The 18,524-nt window shown below is 42.2% G+C and overlaps 2 protein-coding genes across 2 annotated transcripts; both read left to right on the forward strand.

Annotated features, from left to right (window-relative positions):
* The first annotated feature begins 847 nt into the window (after positions 1-847).
* mrps2 (mitochondrial ribosomal protein S2) lies at positions 848-6,072 on the forward strand. Its single transcript, XM_083641626.1, has 4 exons — positions 848-896; positions 1,149-1,256; positions 2,425-2,545; positions 4,452-6,072. The coding sequence occupies exons 1-4, from the start codon at positions 872-874 to the stop codon at positions 5,005-5,007; spliced, it is 810 nt and encodes a 269-aa protein (XP_083497752.1). The 5' UTR covers positions 848-871; the 3' UTR covers positions 5,008-6,072.
* Positions 6,073-6,494: 422 nt separating this feature from the next.
* Positions 6,495-16,768, forward strand: lipt2 (lipoyl(octanoyl) transferase 2). Its single transcript, XM_083641627.1, has 4 exons — positions 6,495-6,787; positions 13,610-13,976; positions 14,902-15,028; positions 15,711-16,768. The coding sequence occupies exons 2-4, from the start codon at positions 13,659-13,661 to the stop codon at positions 15,932-15,934; spliced, it is 669 nt and encodes a 222-aa protein (XP_083497753.1). The 5' UTR covers positions 6,495-6,787; positions 13,610-13,658; the 3' UTR covers positions 15,935-16,768.
* Positions 16,769-18,524: the final 1,756 nt, after the last annotated feature.

The following is an 18,524-nucleotide window of genomic DNA, read 5'->3' on the forward strand; positions in this document are numbered from 1 at the left end:
CTTTGAGAGTTAGCTTCTTATACTGAGGTCAAACAATTGATTGTCCGTATTTTGTACTTAACAGATTAGGATGATTGTGAAAAGGTTTTTAAGAAAAAGACAGAGAAAAACAACTAAAGTGCTTAGGAGTCAGCATGGTAAGATGAGCCAGTTTTTATATATAGCCTATATAAATGTAAAATTAGTCAATCAATACCAACATGATATCAATTCTATATTTACTGGGAGCAAGCACTCGGTGTGCTGACTACTTTTTTTACCTGTTGATTTGTTTATCCTGCACCTGCTAACTGATGAGTGGATGTGCTACTTGTATTTGTTATTAATTATATATATCTAATTAACATCAGTACAACACGGTAGCATCCAGTCACTTATAAAAAGGCTTTCCATCCTGACAGCATTTCTTCCATCCAGTAATGCCAAGTTGTCACATGGCAAAGCAAGTTTCACTGCTCAGTTCACTCTTTGTGGCAATATAATATGACCAAATAGTGCAAATGTACACGTTCACCATCTACTAAGCTGCACTGGTAGTTAAAGTGTGAATTATTGAATGTCACTGCAACACATTCACTAGCTCCAAAAGACGTTTTCTACAATGTCAAGAGCTGAAAAACAGCTTTTATTTACTGACAAGAACAGTGTGCAATATGCAAAATATACAGCAGGTGGCAGCAATATACCGGCCTGTGTCAAGTCTGCCGGATGGCAAAATGAAAGAAGAAAGTCTTTGCGCATGGGAGTTGTAGTTGTAGTCACTGGTTGTAGTCCATTGGGTCACGACGTACTTTACGGCAAATGTCAGTCGCAGTTCTTGACCTTCTGTGGGAGGGTTTGAGGCATTGGGAGCACCACTGAAGAAGCAAGCATGGCAGCTAGGGTGCTAACGAAAGGTATGATATTGTTATTTGTTGTCTTTGGTACGTTAAGTTATATGTTTTTGACAGAATGTCATAACGTTAAAGCCTGTGCCAGGGCTAACGTTAACGTCACCGGATCCACGTTACCTCGTTCGCTGTTTTGCTAGTATCCTAGTAATCCTAGCTGTAGCGATAACGTTAGCACACTGCTAGCTAGCATTAACGTTACCCTGGTAACTTAGACCTGTGTTTGGTTTGTACTAATATTTGTGTTGTGTCTTTTAGGACTTTGGGGCCTACGTAACTCACGGTTTGTTACAGTCGGACATCAGTATGCCACCGCTGCATCCATCAAATCACCTCCAATCCAAATGGACAGTCACGCTAGTATGGGTGAGGTGTATTAATAAGCAGTGTTCTGGTTTACCAAACATCCTACATCCTAGCCTCGACGCGAGACTCAGCTGTATACTTCCCAACGAAAAGTAGTGCAACTATTTATGCAATCTTCATCACGGGAAATTATCACAATCTGAGTCATAAATCTCAGTGTATTTGTGTTTGATTTATGGACTAGCGATAATCCTCATTTAAGATGGAGGATGTGTTTTAAGTTGATTATAAGGAGCAATTGTTGAGGTGGAATCAATAAAGGCTATATTTCTAGGTAAATTAAATTAATAGTATTCGTTCAGACATCTTGGTTGCAAACCACAAGTGATTTTGATCCGTTTGCATGTGATTGTCATTAAGTGCAGACTTTCAGCTTTAATTTGAGGGTATTTACATCTAAATCAGGTGAACCATGTAGGAATAACAGTTTCGACATGTGCCCCGACCAAAAGCAATTGGACAAACTAACATAATCATGCAATCGTCCAACGGGTTCTGAATTTGACCGAATATGAGCCGATAATATTGTCCGAAACACTTTGCTGTTGTCAGCAGTTATTTACACCATCAATAAATACAAGGGAACCAGTTCCATTGACATATAGCTGTCAATGGAAATGGAAATGGAACTGACCACACCTGGGCATGTATGGCTGTTTATATAACTGATTCCCTTGCATTTATTGATGATGTGACTACTAACAATAACAGCAGGATGCATTCTGATGTGTTTCTGAAAAGATCTGCTCATATTCAACCAAATGCTTCAGAACTCATTGGACGATTGGATGATTATGTTAGTTGTTCCAATTACTTTTGGTCCCTTAAAATGTAATTTTGGTCCCTTAACATGTAATGTAATTCATACACTGTTCACCTGATTTAGATGTAAATACCCTCAAATTAAAGCTGGAATTCTGCAATGATTGTTTAATTTCAAACCCATTGTGCTGGTGTACAGAGCCAAACTGATTGTGTCCAATGTCCAAATATATTTGGACCTAACTGTAGGCCCCCTTTCACAACAATTACAAACTAGTAAATAAGCTATATGTACATGTATTTAACTACTCCCCAAACACTGTCAATAAGTAACTTATCCAACATTATCACATGTAGTAAGGTTTTGCTCTCTGATTTTGAACAACGTTATTTCTCATGTACACAGACAAGCTGCTGAATCAACCGCTTCAGACGGCAGACTATTTTCGTCTGTCAGAGCTGTACTCTTTGAAAGACCTGTTCGACGCCCGAGTGCATCTTGGACATAAAAAAGGATGCAGACACAGGTTGGTATGATTTCTCTCATCTCGACATGTTAGACACACACACACACAAAGTCTCCAGCTGCCTTTAGAAATGTCACAGATAACATGATCATTATGGAAACCACCTATTATTGATTTGCACATTTTGAATACTAAGAAAATACACGTTTACAAGAGGCATTTATATACTTAATTATTCTGCCATGCAGACATGCAATTAATATATAATATCGCCAATTCCGGATTTATTTATTAAGCGGTGCAGCTGCTTCTAAAAGTGACGTGTCCTTCCTTCCGTTTGAGCTGAGATGTGTGCCTGGGATTTGAGCAGGGCACAGAGATGTGTGCAGGAGACAGAAATAGCCTCAAAGTCGGTGAAACATGCACACATGATTAGGGCTGGGTATCGCCACTGACTTCCCGATACGATTCCGATACACAAGGTCCCAAGTCGATACGATTTCCGATACGATACGATTCGACATCGATATTTTAGTTACAATACCAGTTTTGCTTTGATAATGGAAGAGATTCTCAAAGAACTAATGCTGTAAATTGTACAAGGAACCCTCTAACCTGGTGCATTATTAAAAAATATTAATATTTACATTAATAATTGACCATAAAGCAAGCAGTTACATACAGCATATAATTCTTTTTTATTTAAACATGACCAACATAGTCATTCAACATCTTATCTTTCTTTACAGTCTTCTGTCTCTTTCTTTAGTCTTCTGTGAGAAGCCAAACAAATTTAGATTTCCACTATACAACAGAATCATTGAACAGCAGCATGTAAACAGTGTTTCATAAAGTATAATTGCTTTGTAAATAAAATAAAATTAAATTAAATACAGCTCATGAACATTTCCAGTTCACAAACATTATAGTGCAAACAGATTTGAGGTCTGTACATCTGGCTCATGGTCCATGCACAATGCACATGTAGCCTACAGTATTTATGTTTTTGTTTCAACTACAAACATAAATAAACGTCAACTTGAAAGTATGTTTTAAGTACCACACACAGCCTATAACATTATAGCCTATGTTTATAAAAAAAATGTAAAATGCATTTTAAAAGATCGATACTGGGATTGATGTATCAATACTTGTTCCTTCACATGAATATCAATTCAATATCGATATATATTTTTTTTTAACCCAGCCCTACACATGATGCACACACACACACATAGTGCCAGGGAGAGGGGGGTGGCGGAGAAGGGTCCGATCTGCGCAAACCTGCACCACTTACTAAGTGTGTGTGTGTGTGTGTGTAACATAGATTCTCAATGCAGAGTGTTTAACTTGAGAGTAGAAAATGGCTCGGGATCAATCCAGTAGGTCTTGCTGCAGTTCATACAGGAGTGCAGCCGACAGTATGAGAGGGGGTCCAGTAAATAAAAAAATATTTCAGTCTACCTTTTACTTTTCACTGAATATTACATAGTATTGCATACATTTAGTAACTGAACATACAGCAAAACCCAGGATGAGCATTTATACAGGAGCTCAATTCAGATGCCAAATGAATGATGTACTAACTTGCAAATGGTGGTTGACTATGGAGAGCATCAGGCAACGTTACACTATTTATAAATCTACAGGAGCATCAGACAGGCAGCACTGATGTAAATGCTACTGGGCTGAGTGTGTGGGTGTTATTTTGGTCCCAGCACAGATGTTTTGCTGAATTAGCCTAGACCTTGACACCTCCTGAAGACACATTAAGTTCTGTTGTCCCTCGATACCCCGTTCAACACCAAACACAGATAAGGGTCATTTACATTGCTCTAGTAAGAACATGTTGAGAGCTTCCCTTTGGGAGAAGAAATTACCTCCACTTGGAAGGCATTCATTTCCCATCTTACTCATGACTTCTTTGGACTATTGAACCACCTCACACTAACTCCCTCTCTCTTAGACTCATGGTGCCTTACCTGTTTGGCTGTCGGTTGGAACAAGACATCGTCGACCTGGACCAGACCATGGAGCTTCTCCAGGCAGCCCTGAACTTCACTGCCCATGTAGCGTACCGTGGTGGCGTCATACTATTCGTCAACCGCCGTCGCCAGTTCAGCCACCTGGTGGAGTGCACTGCACGGGACTGTGGGGAGTACGCCCACACGCGTTACTGGCAGGGCGGCCTCCTTACCAACGCTCCCATCCAGTACGGCACGGGGGTCCGCTTGCCGGACCTCATCGTCTTCCTGTCCACCCTCAACAATGTGTTTCAGCAGCATGTGGGGATCAGAGATGCAGCCAAGATGAACATCCCCACGGTGGGTGTGGTGGACTCCAACTGCAACCCCAGCCTGGTGACTCACCCTGTGCCTGGGAACGACGACACCCCGGCTGCCATGGAGCTGTACTGTCGCTTATTCAAGGTGACCATCAACCGCGCCAAGGACAAAAGGAGGCAGATGGAGCTTCTGCATGGCCTATCAGCAGCATCCACACCATCCACACCAAGCTCATGACATTAAGATCCTCTTCAGGTCTCTCTGCCTTTTAGGAAATGTCACACCTATTAGCCACCTACAAAAACACCACAATGCCATACTTATCACCTTGACCATTGCAAGAAAGACAGTATTGCTCAATTGGAAATACAGACACAAAATAACTCCACAATGGTACAACCTCTTAACAGAACACATCTCAATGGAACAAAATCACTGCATCCAACAAAAATCAAACGGCTACATTTTCACGTCGTGAAATGTAGCCGTTTGCTTAAAGCTTTGAATCTGCCAATGAATCAAGACCTTTTTTTGCACTCATTTACTGTTTTCTTTTCCTTTTGTGATTATATACCGGAGTGTCTCTCAGTTTGTTTGTCTGCCTGCCTCCCTCCCTGTCCGTCAGTCTACCTGTCTTGTCTGTATGCCATTGGATTCGTACTTATGAATCATACGTACAACCCATTGTCTTCCCATCAGTGATGTCTATGGCTTTCTTTCTTTTTTCTTTTAAATATTTTTTCTTCTGTTCCTGTTGGTTGGGTATGAGTTTGTTTTATGCTCGTCTTTGACTTCATTGTATTGTCAACTGTTTGCACACACAAAAAGTCCTCAGAAATACATTGAAAAATATGCATTTGTAGTCGAGACGGTCTACTACTGCTCCCCTTGATCTTGTGTCTTCACTCTGAAACAATGTGAAACTGCAGAGCCGATTTAAACTGACTGCTCTGCTCACTCACGTTCAGACTGAAGCCTTACAGGTCAGCTTAAAGCTCTTATAGATGTTACAAACATTCTGTACTTACATCCATAGAACATTACATGAATAGAATCTTGATTCTTTCTGGCATGTCGTCTTTTATTAAGTTATTTTGCTAGAAAGTAAGTGGGTTGAGTTGTCTAGAGGAATACGATCTTTTTGGATGCACTGTGTTGCAAGCGACTGTGTCAAAATAGATGGAAGTGTATGCCAGTGCGCCTCTGTTGCAACATTGTAACTAACACCGCAACAATGTCATGATGCAAATGGTCTTTCCATAGTATTCCCACAAGAGTTATCATCTTTGGTAAAGGTGTAAAATGAGCTATAAGATGAGCAAAATACATGATCTGTACTCTAGAGCTCATGAAACCTTTTATTTAAAAGCAATAAAAAAAGTGTGATTCTGAAATTTTTGAGCTCAATAGATTTTCACATAGTTTGTTGCAAATCCATTCGAAGATTATTGGGAAACGTGCTGATTTAATTAGAATGTAAGACCATGGTATGTCTCTTAGTTTATCTGTTGAGCATCAGCAGCCTCTTGCATTACTTTGGAATATATATACTGTATGTATAGGCAACATGGTGAGTAAACAACCTTTATATATTGATGGCCGACAGGGGCAGCAGCGCGCACAGAGACCTGAGGCAGTCAGGGAGGACTGGAGGAAGCAACCAGCGAAGAAGAAAATGTCAACCAACATGGCGGCGCGCAGTGAAGTTCGTTTGCGAAATTCACGTTAAATTGCAAACTGGTGCTTTATTTATTGATGTGTAAGTCTCATGCAGTTTATTTGTAATAAGTAGAAACACTGACGGACACATCTCTGCTGTCTGTCCGTGGCACCACAGCTTCTCTGACATATAACGCAACTCAAAGCTGTCTGAATAGGTCAGTGGTCTGAATCGTTAGATGTAATAAGTAGTAGTAAGGATAGTACCCCCAGTCCCACTTCTTTCAGGAAGGTGTCAAGTTGGCCTCGCACTGCTCGCTACTCGTGGTTTACTGCCCCCAGAGAGACCTTCCTGTGGGTAAGTTCAGTGGGGAAGTTTGAATTGTATTGAAATACAGTGTTTATTTTGCCTGGTATCCAACCATTGATAGTAAATATCCAACCGTGGACACCAGCGTGACCGTCTGATCACAACAATTTCACAACCAAATGAAATTGACAATCAAATATATATCTATTCAACGAATAAAACGAAGACACATGCATTTGCTGTTTTCAGAGCAATATGTGCTGGTCAGATTTAGGATAAGAATGGTCCAGACTGAAAAATCTGCGATTTGACATTGATTACAACCAGTTATCCTCGTGGAGTCGCGTGTCCAGCTCATTTTGACTGGGGTGGCCCAGGTGGGGCACAGACTCAAGCAAGGGTAACCCTCGCCAAAATTTAGCCTAAATTGGAGCGTTATTTACCCCCCTTCCCAACCAGCTAGAATGACATGCTTGGTAGCAATGGGTGCCTTAGGTCTGCTAGTTTAATATGATATAATCAGTATTGTAGCGTGGGGAAAGGTGGAGTAGTATGGGATAGCTAGTAGGGTGTATGTCTAACTGTATCTGTCTGTTATGTTGTTCTGGGCATGTGGGGTTTTGGGGTTTTGGAGTGGCAAGTGAAGGGAGCATAGGGCCAGTGGGTGGAGACTAGGGGAGGAAGTGGAAATGGTGAGAAGAGCTGTGTGAAGCTGGAAGAGAGCAGACGTGATGGGGAGAGCTAGGCTAGGCTAGGAGAAGCTAGCGAGGTGTTGGTGTGCCTGCCTTCCTGTGTGCCTGTCCGTTCGTTAATAAAGAGTTTGATAAGCCAAAGGATCTGCCTCGGTGTGCGCCTCATTCCGCCACAGTATCTTAAAAGTAGCTTTCAAAATTAGCCCTCTACAGCCTCTGAAAGACAGTAATGTCGGCCACCCTCAGGATTTTGGGATGGCCAATTATATTTCAGGGGTGGCCAGTGTCACTCCCTAGAAACGCCCCTGTGGCACATTATGTTTCTCTATGATTGAAATATGGTGGTACCAGTGGAATCCGGTTATAGTGATCAACCGCTTATATTGACAGAAAGGCTTGGTCCCGAATCATTCCTATACACATGCTGTTTGAATAAATCGCTTATAGTGATCAATAGCCTACTCTGCTTACAATTTTGGGCCTTGTCACACCTGAGAACAATGTTGTTGTTGTTTTTTACTACAGTAATTCGAGATATTTTTTATTTACAAACTGCCAAAAATTTGCAGAGATACAGCAGCGATAGCCTACTTGGTGCATGTCTGTCTGTATATGAGAGATTGCGGCGTACAGTATGCGAGACAACTGTGTTTGAAACAGCTGGAGGCCTAAGCTAAGTTACTGTAGGCTATGTTTTTTTTTAAGTCAATAACACTCAGTAAATAGCAAAGCTATCTGTTTCATTACTTTATATGTAGTGTATTCATGTAATAAATATACAAATGTCAATTAGATGGCAATCTAATTGAGAAATAAAGATAAAGGGGAAAAAACCTGTTATGATCATCGATAGTGGATAGTGATCAATTTGACCTGTCCCAAAGTGATCACTATAAGAGGAGTCCAGTCCACTGTATCTGACTAGTCATGATATGACTTGATCTGGACCCTATCGGGCTCTCACTGATGGTCCCAGTCCATCCGTGCTTGCTGGGCCTTGTTACTATAAAACAGTGATTCCCAACAAGGGGTTCGTGCACCGCGGGGTCGCGGGACACCACTGGGTGGGTCGCAAGATTATTTCCAGAATTAGCCTAAAGAATGGGTGAATTACAAAATGTGTGAAATACAATTTAAAAACGATTGAAAAGAGCACATTTTAACCATAATTGTTACATTTTGTTCTCATGTGCGCACAAACGTTTGTATGCTTCAACCACCTCCGGGGATAGTGGGGGTCGCGCGAGTCTCTGGCACCATTATTTTGGGGGTCGTCGGCTGAAAAGTTTGGGAACCCTTGCCCTAGTGATACTTGTGCAGCTTGCAGGGGGCATGTGGAAAGATTGGGGATTACAATTTATTTCCAAAATGATTAAAATATATATTCCAAGTCATTTCATAAGCCCATTGCTAAAAAAAAAAAACCCCGGCAGGTGTAAACTGTTATTTACTCTACTCTATGAAGAGATCACGTTCATGCATGTCAAAACTGCGCACAAACCAACTACTAGGGATGCACCGATATGAAAATTTTGGCCGATACCGATAACTGATATTAACATTGCTGTTATGGCCGATAACCGATATTTACAAATGTCGATATGATCAGTATAAAAACACATTTCTACGATAATCAAATTCTGTACATACTGAAAAACACATGCAAACACTGTGATTCTGTGAATTTGAAAAAGTAATGCATTTCTTTATTTACAAAACATTTGTAAAGGCCCATAAATCATAGGTTTACCGCATTGTTTCATCTCAATGTGAAAAATTTGGCTGATACCGATAACCAATATTAACATTGCAACATCGGACCGATGACGATATAGTGAATCAAATTAACAGTTGAGAATTCGGACAGTGTTGGGCTTCTTCTTCCTGTCTTGCTCATTCAAAATGCTTACGTTTCCTCTCTGTGGGGTTTCCAGGACTTTGGGTGTCTAGTTTCTGTAATGGGGAACGGTTTCGTACACGGCTAGTTTCCATTTTGACACAACTTTGACCACAGATAGCATTTTTTTGTGATAGATACATAAACACAGGATAAAACAGATCTATTTATATACAGTATATATACTGTGTGTGTGTGTGTGTGTGTGCGCGTGCGTGCGTGCCTATATATCTATATCTATCTATATCTATATATATCACACACATAAACACTCAAATCCTCCCTCCACCACAGATAGCAATTAAATGTTTACTCCTGTGTGGATTATCATGTGTCTCTTTAAGTGTCCTTTACGACAAAAACATTTACCACAGACTGAGCAATTAAATTGTTTCTCACCTGTGTGGATTATGTGTGACTTCAAGTGTGCTTTATGACAAAAACCTTTACCACAGACTGAGCAATTAAATTGTGTCTCACCTGTGTGGATTATCATGTGTTTCTTCAAGTTTCCTTTTTGACCGAAACATTTACCACAGACTGAGCAATTAAATTGTTTCTCACCTGTGTGGACTATCATGTGTCTGTTCAAGTCTACTTTTTGACCAAAACATTTGCCACAGACTGAACAATTAAATGGTGTCTCTCCTGTGTGGCCTATCATGTGTGACTTCAACTGTCCTTTATGACCAAAACCTTTACCACAGACTGAGCAATTAATTATTTTCTCACCTGTATGGATTGTCATGTGTGACTTCAACTGTTCTTTACGACCAAATCCTTTACCACAAACTGAGCAATTAAATTGTTTATCACCTGTGTGGATTATCATGTGTCTGGTCAAGACTCCTTTTTGACCAAAACCTTTACCACAGACTGAGCAATTAAATGGTGTCTCTCCTGTGTGGCCTATCATGTGTGACTTCAACTGTCCTTTATAACCAAAACCTTTACCACAGACTGAGCAATTAATTATTTTCTCACCTGTATGGATTGTCATGTGTGACTTAAACTGTTCTTTACGACCAAAACCTTTACCACAAAGTGAGCAATTAAATTGTTTATCACCTGTGTGGATTATCATGTGTCTGGTCAAGACTCCTTTTTGACCAAAACCTTTACCACAGACTGAGCAATTAAATTTTTTCTCACCTGTGTGGACTATCATGTGTGTCTTCAAGTTTGCATTATTACCAAGTCTTTTACCACAAACTGAGCAATTAAATTGTTTCTTCCCAAGAACGTCACTGTTTTTCTGTGAGTCTAAACCTGACTGAGGTTCACTAGTTTCCATCCATTCACCATCACTGTCTTCAGTCTCAGGATCAGAAGAGTCTGACGTCTTGCCATCACTTGCTGGTTGGAAATGACTAGCTGGATATAAGTTCCTTGCTTGTTCTGATACTCCACAGTCCTCTCCACCAGCTTCTGTTTTCATCTGTTCAGTTGAGCTGCTGGCTCGGGGCTCTGCCTCTATGTTCTCCTCAGTTTGGCTTTGATGAAGCTGTGAGGACTGAGGTTTCTCTTCCTCATATTCACTCTTCAAAGGGACAGGAGTGAATGGGAACTTGGTGAGATCAGCCTCCTCCGGCCATTGAAGCTGCTGTCCCTCCTGACTAATCCAGAGTTCCTCCTGTTCCTCTTTAATGTGTGCAGGGGGCTCTGGGTCCTCCTGAAGCTGCTCCCCCTCCTGACTGATCCAGAGTTCCTCCTGTTCCTCTTTAATATGTGCAGGGGGCTCTGGGTCCTCCTGAAGCTGCTCCCCCTCCTGACTGATCCAGAGTTCCTCCTGTTCCTCTTTAATGTGTGCAGGGGGCTCTGGGTCATCCTGAAGCTGCTCCCCCTCCTGACTGATCCAGAGTTCCTCCTGTTCCTCTTTAATGTGTGCAGGGGGCTCTGGGTCCTCCTGAAGCTGCTCCCCCTCCTGACTGATCCAGAGTTCCTCCTGTTCCTCTTTAATGTGTGCAGGGGGCTCTGGGTCCTCCTGAAGCTGCTCCCCCTCCTGACTGATCCAGAGTTCCTCCTGTTCCTCTTTAATGTGTGCAGGGGGCTCTGGGTCCTCCTGAAGCTGCTCCCCCTCCTGACTAATCCAGAGTTCCTCCTGTTCCTCTTTAATATGTGCAGGGGGCTCTGGGTCCTCCTGAAGCTGCTCCCCCTCCTGACTAATCCAGAGTTCCTCCTGTTCCTCTTTAATCTCTGGGGGCTCTGGGTCCTCCTGAAGCTGCTCTCCCTCCGGACTAATCCAGAGTTCCTCCTGTTCCTCTTTAATATGTGCAGGGGGCTCTGGGTCCTCCTGAAGCTGCTCCCCCTCCTGACTGATCCAGATTTCCTCCTGTTCCTCTTTAATGTGTGGGCGCTCTGGGTCCTCCTGGTCCCTACTTGAGCTCCACTCCTGCTGCTCAGGGGGGACCTCTTGTTTAATGACCAATAGTTGCTGGAGATCAGGAGGCACGACTTCTCTGTGGAGCTTCTGGACTTTAGACATTTTCACACAGTGACGGGAACGTTTCCTCCTGAAGTATTTACTGACAAACGTTTTGTCATTCAAATCTCCAATAGCTTCACAGCTAACGTTAGCTTCACAGCTAAACCATTCACCTGAGTCCCATAAGAGATGATCTGCTTCTTCCTCTCAGAGTTAAACAGGTCCCCGACTCCACTTTATATATTGATAATTGATGGTAATATCATCCGCACATACGAGTCTTGTGTTTGTAAATTAAACTTCTGAAGTAACCGGAAAATAATACGCTAATACTTCTCCTTTCAAGAACGTTACACTTCCTCTTCTTCTCTAATTAATGGCGGATCGCAACCAACGTGTATAGGTGCATACCGCCACCTACTGTACCGACAGGGTTGGGCAGTTTGAAATACAAAATATGAAACTGTATTTCCATTACAGTTGCAGTTTAAATTGGTGGAATTCTGAATACACTTACTTTCTTTAAAAATAGAATACTTGAAGGGAATACAAAAGACCCCATCCCTTTATTGGACTTTATGAACATACCAACATTCAGCTGGTAATCACAGAATGGACATCCTTCTTTTCAATGTGCAAAAAGATTATCTGAACAACTATGTAATTTTTTTCAATTTTTTCATATAGCACAAACATCAACAACAACAAGCTCAGACAGTAAAATAAAGACAAAAAGGCATACATATATATATATACATATATATCGGTCAGGACGGCTGAATCACTGCCGATCTTTCGGAAAAGACTAAAGACACACCTTTTCAGGCTCCATCTGGGCCCTTCTTGATCTAACTTCGTTCTCTCTCTTTATTTATTAAAAAAAAAAAAAACGAACCTAAACTTGTACCACTAACCTAAACTTGTACCACTGTTCCTTCAGAAGTTGTAGTTGTCATAGACTGTGCTCCATAGTTGATTGCTCTATTGCTGACAAAAATGTGTTATTGTAAGTCGCTTTGGATAAAAGCGTCTGCCAAATGACGTAATGTAATGTAATGTATACATGTGTACAAAACCAGGCTACCAGGCACGTAAAGTGCTTATGTGCTTATAGATGTTGTGCATGGGATCTCACGCAAGGGGGCCATGAAAAATCAGCTGTGCGAGTCACTTGTCATTTTTAACCTCGTCAAAGTAGCCCAAAAATGGGTCCCAGATAGTTGAGAAGCTTTTAAGCGAGTTGGTTCTCAGGAACCTGAGTCTCTCCATCCATATAACAGAGATCATGTCCGTCAACCACAATTGAAAAGTAGGTGAAGAGGGGGACATCCATTCCTTCAGAATGATTCTTTTTGTGACAGTTGTCCCCTGTGTCAAAGACTGTTGCACAGTAGCAGGGAAGTTCAGAGAGGACTCAGAGCAGCCGAAGGGCCTCCGGCTGAAGGGTTATTTTGTAGGCCTTAGATTATCAATGTCGTGAAAGATTTGGTACGCACTACGCAGTTCAGGGAGGCTGTACTAGTCAAAATAAGTAGTTTTGTCAACATTGATGAATTGTCATGTGTAGCCAATATTTCTTGACAGTTTCCACGTCAAATTCGGTTTTTCTGCCTCGAACAGAAAAAAATCTGTGGGGCTGATCCTTTTTTTGTATTATTATTTTTTGGTCAATTTGCCTTTCTTTTAGATCAGACAGTAGGCAGACAGGAAAGGTGGGGAGAGAGAGGGGATGACATGCAGCAAAGGACCTGGGGTCGGATTCGACGAATAAACTTGACGTGCGAATGAAGCTTTTTGTCACCCTGGTGTGAATGCAGTCTCTCACTAACTCTTTCTCTCTCTCTCTTTCTCTCTAGGGATTCTAGTCTCTTCTGGTGAATCTCTCTGTCTGGTACACTTGGGTCCATGATGCCTTGTGGCAGGCCTGTTGTGGCGGTGGTGCGTCTGGGTTTGATCTCGTACGGGGAGGCTGTGCGGCTGCAGCGGGCGTACGTGGCCCGGGCCCGGGCTGCTGCGTCGGCCCCGCCCCACACCCTGCTGCTGTGTGAGCACCCTCCAGTCTACACCACAGGCCTCAGGCAGCCCTACCCCCCTCACCAGCTGGAGCACCTGCGCGAGCTGGGGGCTGAGGTCCACCGGGCCGACCGAGGAGGACTCATCACCTTCCACGGCCCGGGACAGCTGGTCTGCTACCCTGTGCTGCACCTAGCCAGCTTCAGGAAGGTACCATGACTCTCAACTCAACTCATCTGAATAGATCACGACAGGCGTCATCACGCTGACAGCCCTGTGATATAATAACCATACATCACAGCCTGAAGTGAGCTATTTCTTTTGTAAAACAGTCACCAAGTATGGAAATATGAAAGTAATAAACATACTCCAATTTAAAAAGTTTTTCTCAAATGTCCCATTTCATGTAAAACAGGATTTCCTTGCCTTTCTGATGATAAAGGACTTGGGCATGCTATATAAACATCATGGGAGTCTCAAAACACATGGTCCCCAGATAAGGCCACACCAGCCAAACAGCCAGGCTCCAAACTAGCAGTTTTAAATTCTGTAACTTTGTGACATCACAAAGTAGCACTCATTTAATTTGCCCACTTACAGCGCCGCCCCCGCCCACTGAATGCAGAAGACCAAACCTTGTTGTCTGTAGTATTGTAGTAAACAATCAACTGCACCAAAGATGGATCTATCCTAACAGATCATCTTATCAGAGGTGATGGTTAATATACCACAGCTATGATCAATCAGATTGGTTGATTTGAGCTAACCATTTTATAATATAATTCAATCTAATCTAATTTAATTAATCTAATCATCTGGTTTTATTTGATTTAATCCTATTTTAATTAATCTAATCTAATTCTTAAAACAACTCAACTTTATTTTAGCACCTTTTATTCAAACATGCAGCCCAAAGACCTTCACATTGCAAAATTACATCAATAAAACAATGAAATGTTAATAAAAATCAATAAATAAGAGTCAATAAAATACAAAATAAACACTAGGGATAAAAAAAAAAAAAGGTAAAAAACAATTATTAGAACTTAAAAGTAAGGCTGTAACATTACTCCATTACATGCCATCTGATTTGGTCTGATCTGTAATGTTGATGTTAATGTGCTGTGTCCCTCAGAGTGTGCGCTGGTACGTGGGTGAACTGGAGCAGACGGTGATCTCGGCCTGCAGCAGCTTCGGGATCGAGGCGTCGACGACGTGTCACACCGGAGTCTGGGTCGGAGACAACAAGATCTGTGCCATCGGTAATGCAATGCAACTTTCTTCTTCACTGTCTCTTTCATCATCGGTATGGCAATGCAAATTTCTTCTTCTCTGCCTTTTTCACGATCGGTACGGCAACCGCAACTCTCTTCTTCTCGTCTGTCTCTTTCACCATCGCTACGGCAACGTAACTTTCTTCTTCTCTGCCTCTTTCACGGTTCGCTCTGCTTGTGATCTCTCGGTTTTCATACTTGCCACACTGAGTCAGATCCAAAACAGAAACCAACACAGCTGCAGCTCATCACATATTCAAATGGCACAATCTGGATTCCTGTTTCTGTTCAGAAACTCCACACAACTGACACTCAGTTTATCAGTGAAATCCAGTCCAAAGTAAGTGCCGGTGGATACTAAATAGGCTACGTTCGGCTGTCTGCATGTGTGTCTCCCGCCTGCCTCGAGAACGTGCGATGCGTGCAGGCGTGACTGAAGTCAAATGATGCAAGTTAAACAGTGGCAAGCAAGCGGGAAAGCTAACGTTAAGCCAACCTTCAGCTACAGTGTGCGTGGAAAACGTAAAAAGGCTGAGTGTTGCTGTAACACTAATTAACCTTGATCCGTCTCTCAAACAATGCCCTTTTGGGTCATTGAATTTGAGGGAATTGGGCCCTGGAAAGTCCTTGAAAAGCCGTAAGGTGTGGGAACCCTGTGTTGTCGTTGCAGGAATCCACTGCGGCCGCTACGTCACGTCTCACGGCGTGGCTCTGAACTGCAACACGGAGCTGTCGTGGTTCGGCCACATCGTGCCGTGTGGCGTGGAGGGGAAGGGCGTGACATCACTCAGTGCCGAGCTGCGGCGAGACGTGACGCCGCAGGAGGCCGTGCCACACCTGCTGCAAGCCTTCGCCCAGAGGTTCAACTGCCAGCTGAGCGGAGACACGGACTGAAGGAGACACGGACTGAAGGAGACACGGACTGAAGGAGACACGGACTGAAGGAGACACGGACTGAAGAAGACGGAGACCACATCAGAGGATTCACTGTCCGCCGGGTCAACAGTCTGAGACACTGTGGTCGCCAAAGAGACGTTTCTTTTCAATAAAGTGTTCCTGATGGCTCTCAGTTTAGATCACAGAGCTTTCCATAAGCACCAGCCAAACAGCCGACTGGTCATTCAAGTCAGTTTTTTGCCAATGGCATGAATGTAACGGACAATCATTTATATGTCAAAGTTGCACACTATAGCTTTAACTTTAAAGTCGAACTGAACCAGTTTGTCGCGTGCGTCGCAGTCCGTTTCAGACTGAAAACATAACTTGTCTGAGATGACAGGTTGAGATATTGGGTATATCATTACAGTTTTCTTTATTGTGTATATCAACATACAATTGGCCAAGTTAGTAGTTAGTTTATGGGATCGGAATTCAGCCAGATGACAGGCACTAGGCGCCGTTTGCTCCTTCATTTGGAAGAGAAAATTATCCTGGAATGAAGATTTGATTGACAGCTGCCATGTCGTGATATGATTGGTTGAAATGGGGTCGAAATTTGATAGTGCTAGGTGACGTCAGCAAACTGTAGATTACTGTTATGAATGAAATCTTGAAAAATGAACTTTTGATGTGAAAAAGTGTGAAAAACTAAAGAAATTAGATTTTTGTGATTTTTTTGGCATACATTATTAAATAGGTGCACTGCATACCCAGGTATTTTAACTACAAGAAAAGAAAATTCATTTTTGGGTTCAGCTCGACTTTAACTTCTGTTGACATTCGCCTGCTGGTTGGTGGAAAGATGGAAATGTGGCAGTAATGTTGCAATAAAAAATGATTGCCACCTGACTTGAATATGTCGAGCTTATGGTGGATGTCTGTGTGTCTGTAATACACTGTGGAACGTAATTAAAGGGGTGAGCCAAAAGTTGTTTATGCGTGCACGCTAAAGAAAAATACCTTTTAAAGTGAGCGCTTGTCTGCCTTCCAAATTAGGCGCAGACATCAAAATGAACATGTCCTTGCCTGTAATAAGCAGCAGGGTATGTTCATACATTCTCGATCAGCAGGTTCTACAGGATCTGCAATACATACGTTTAAGTGTATGCTTACAAATCGGCACTGGCTTCTATAGGACAGAAGATATGTCTGGATTTTCATAAACAAAACTCCACCATGAACAGCATGCGTGTAAAAAGGTGTTGTGAGAAGCTAGGGCACGGTAAAAAAAAAAGCACAATTGCTGTCTTTGTCTGTTTTTGTTTTTTAATCTGATTGCCATAAGCTTCACACTAGCACACACAGACACACACACACACACAAATATTTTCACAACTTAGTAAAGGTTTGGTGTTTAATTCAAATGAAGGACATTTCATTGTTTTTGGTCAAATCTGGGCGTCAATAGAAAATGATTGGGTGAGATTAATAAAGAGAAAAGAAGCACCCCTGTCAGCTGTCCCGTCCCCATCTCACCCTACTTCTCAGGCAGCTACACCTGCTCCCCCATGACAACCACAACTATCAAGCAACACATTACACCTGTTAGTTCAAGTTGATCCAGATCATCTATTGACTGATGAGGAAGAGATTCCTGCTGACGTGGAAGTTACATTCCAGTGAAAAAATATTAATAATAATTTCTCATCGTCTTCAATTCCCCCTGAGACACAAGGCAGAGTGACAGCTGAACATATCAGAATGACTGCTATACCAGTTTGCTGATGGATGTGCAGCAAGCGAGCTCAACCTCTCCAGCAAGTCTACCCGAAAACCACAAAGAAAACAAAGAGGTGCCACTTGTGCGCTCCAGGCGATGTCTCTCTCACACACACACACACACACACACACACACACACACTGCCAACAAGAGATTGGAAGTGTCGTCTTATCCTGTAACCTGTTTTGTGATTTTTGGAGAATAATGCTCTTTGAAGTATGTTTTGTTGTCATGTGGGGTCATACAAAATTAGTATCCTGGCTGTAACCTTGATATCCCTAGGTTGAGATAATCATCATAGTTTCCTCTTGTCTAAAAGATTAGACATTTTTATGATCACATAATGTATTATTATTAGGACATTATACCATTATACATCATCATAATTAATACATATTTTTTAAATGTCTACTTGAGTAGCATCTATTAAACTATATAAGCATTATTGGATGCAGACCAATAAGTCAGTGTACTTTGCTGACAGTAACTTCAGCATCAGTTGATAGATCACATGATGAAGCAGTGTTGCCTGCATGGAGCAGCTGTTGGCAGTCTGGAGCTCTTCCTGCTCCTCCTGTGAGGAAGTGGGGGCGGGGCTAACGTCAGGAGGAAGACTGACTGTGCCACAGCTAGACCCTAATGGAGAGCAAGGTGAGGTTAGCAAATGACTTTGATGGGAACCTACTAATATCCTAATAATAACTGTCATGTTCCACAAGTCGGGAATCAGGCTGCAAGTTTAAGGATAAATTCACCAGACAATAAGCGGTCACTGTACTATCGGCATTGTTTGCGTAGTCATTTATTAGTTTATTCGCAGTATAT

This window comes from Poromitra crassiceps, assembly GCF_964638095.1.
Source record: "Poromitra crassiceps genome assembly, chromosome: 8".
NCBI lineage: Eukaryota > Metazoa > Chordata > Actinopteri > Beryciformes > Melamphaidae > Poromitra > Poromitra crassiceps.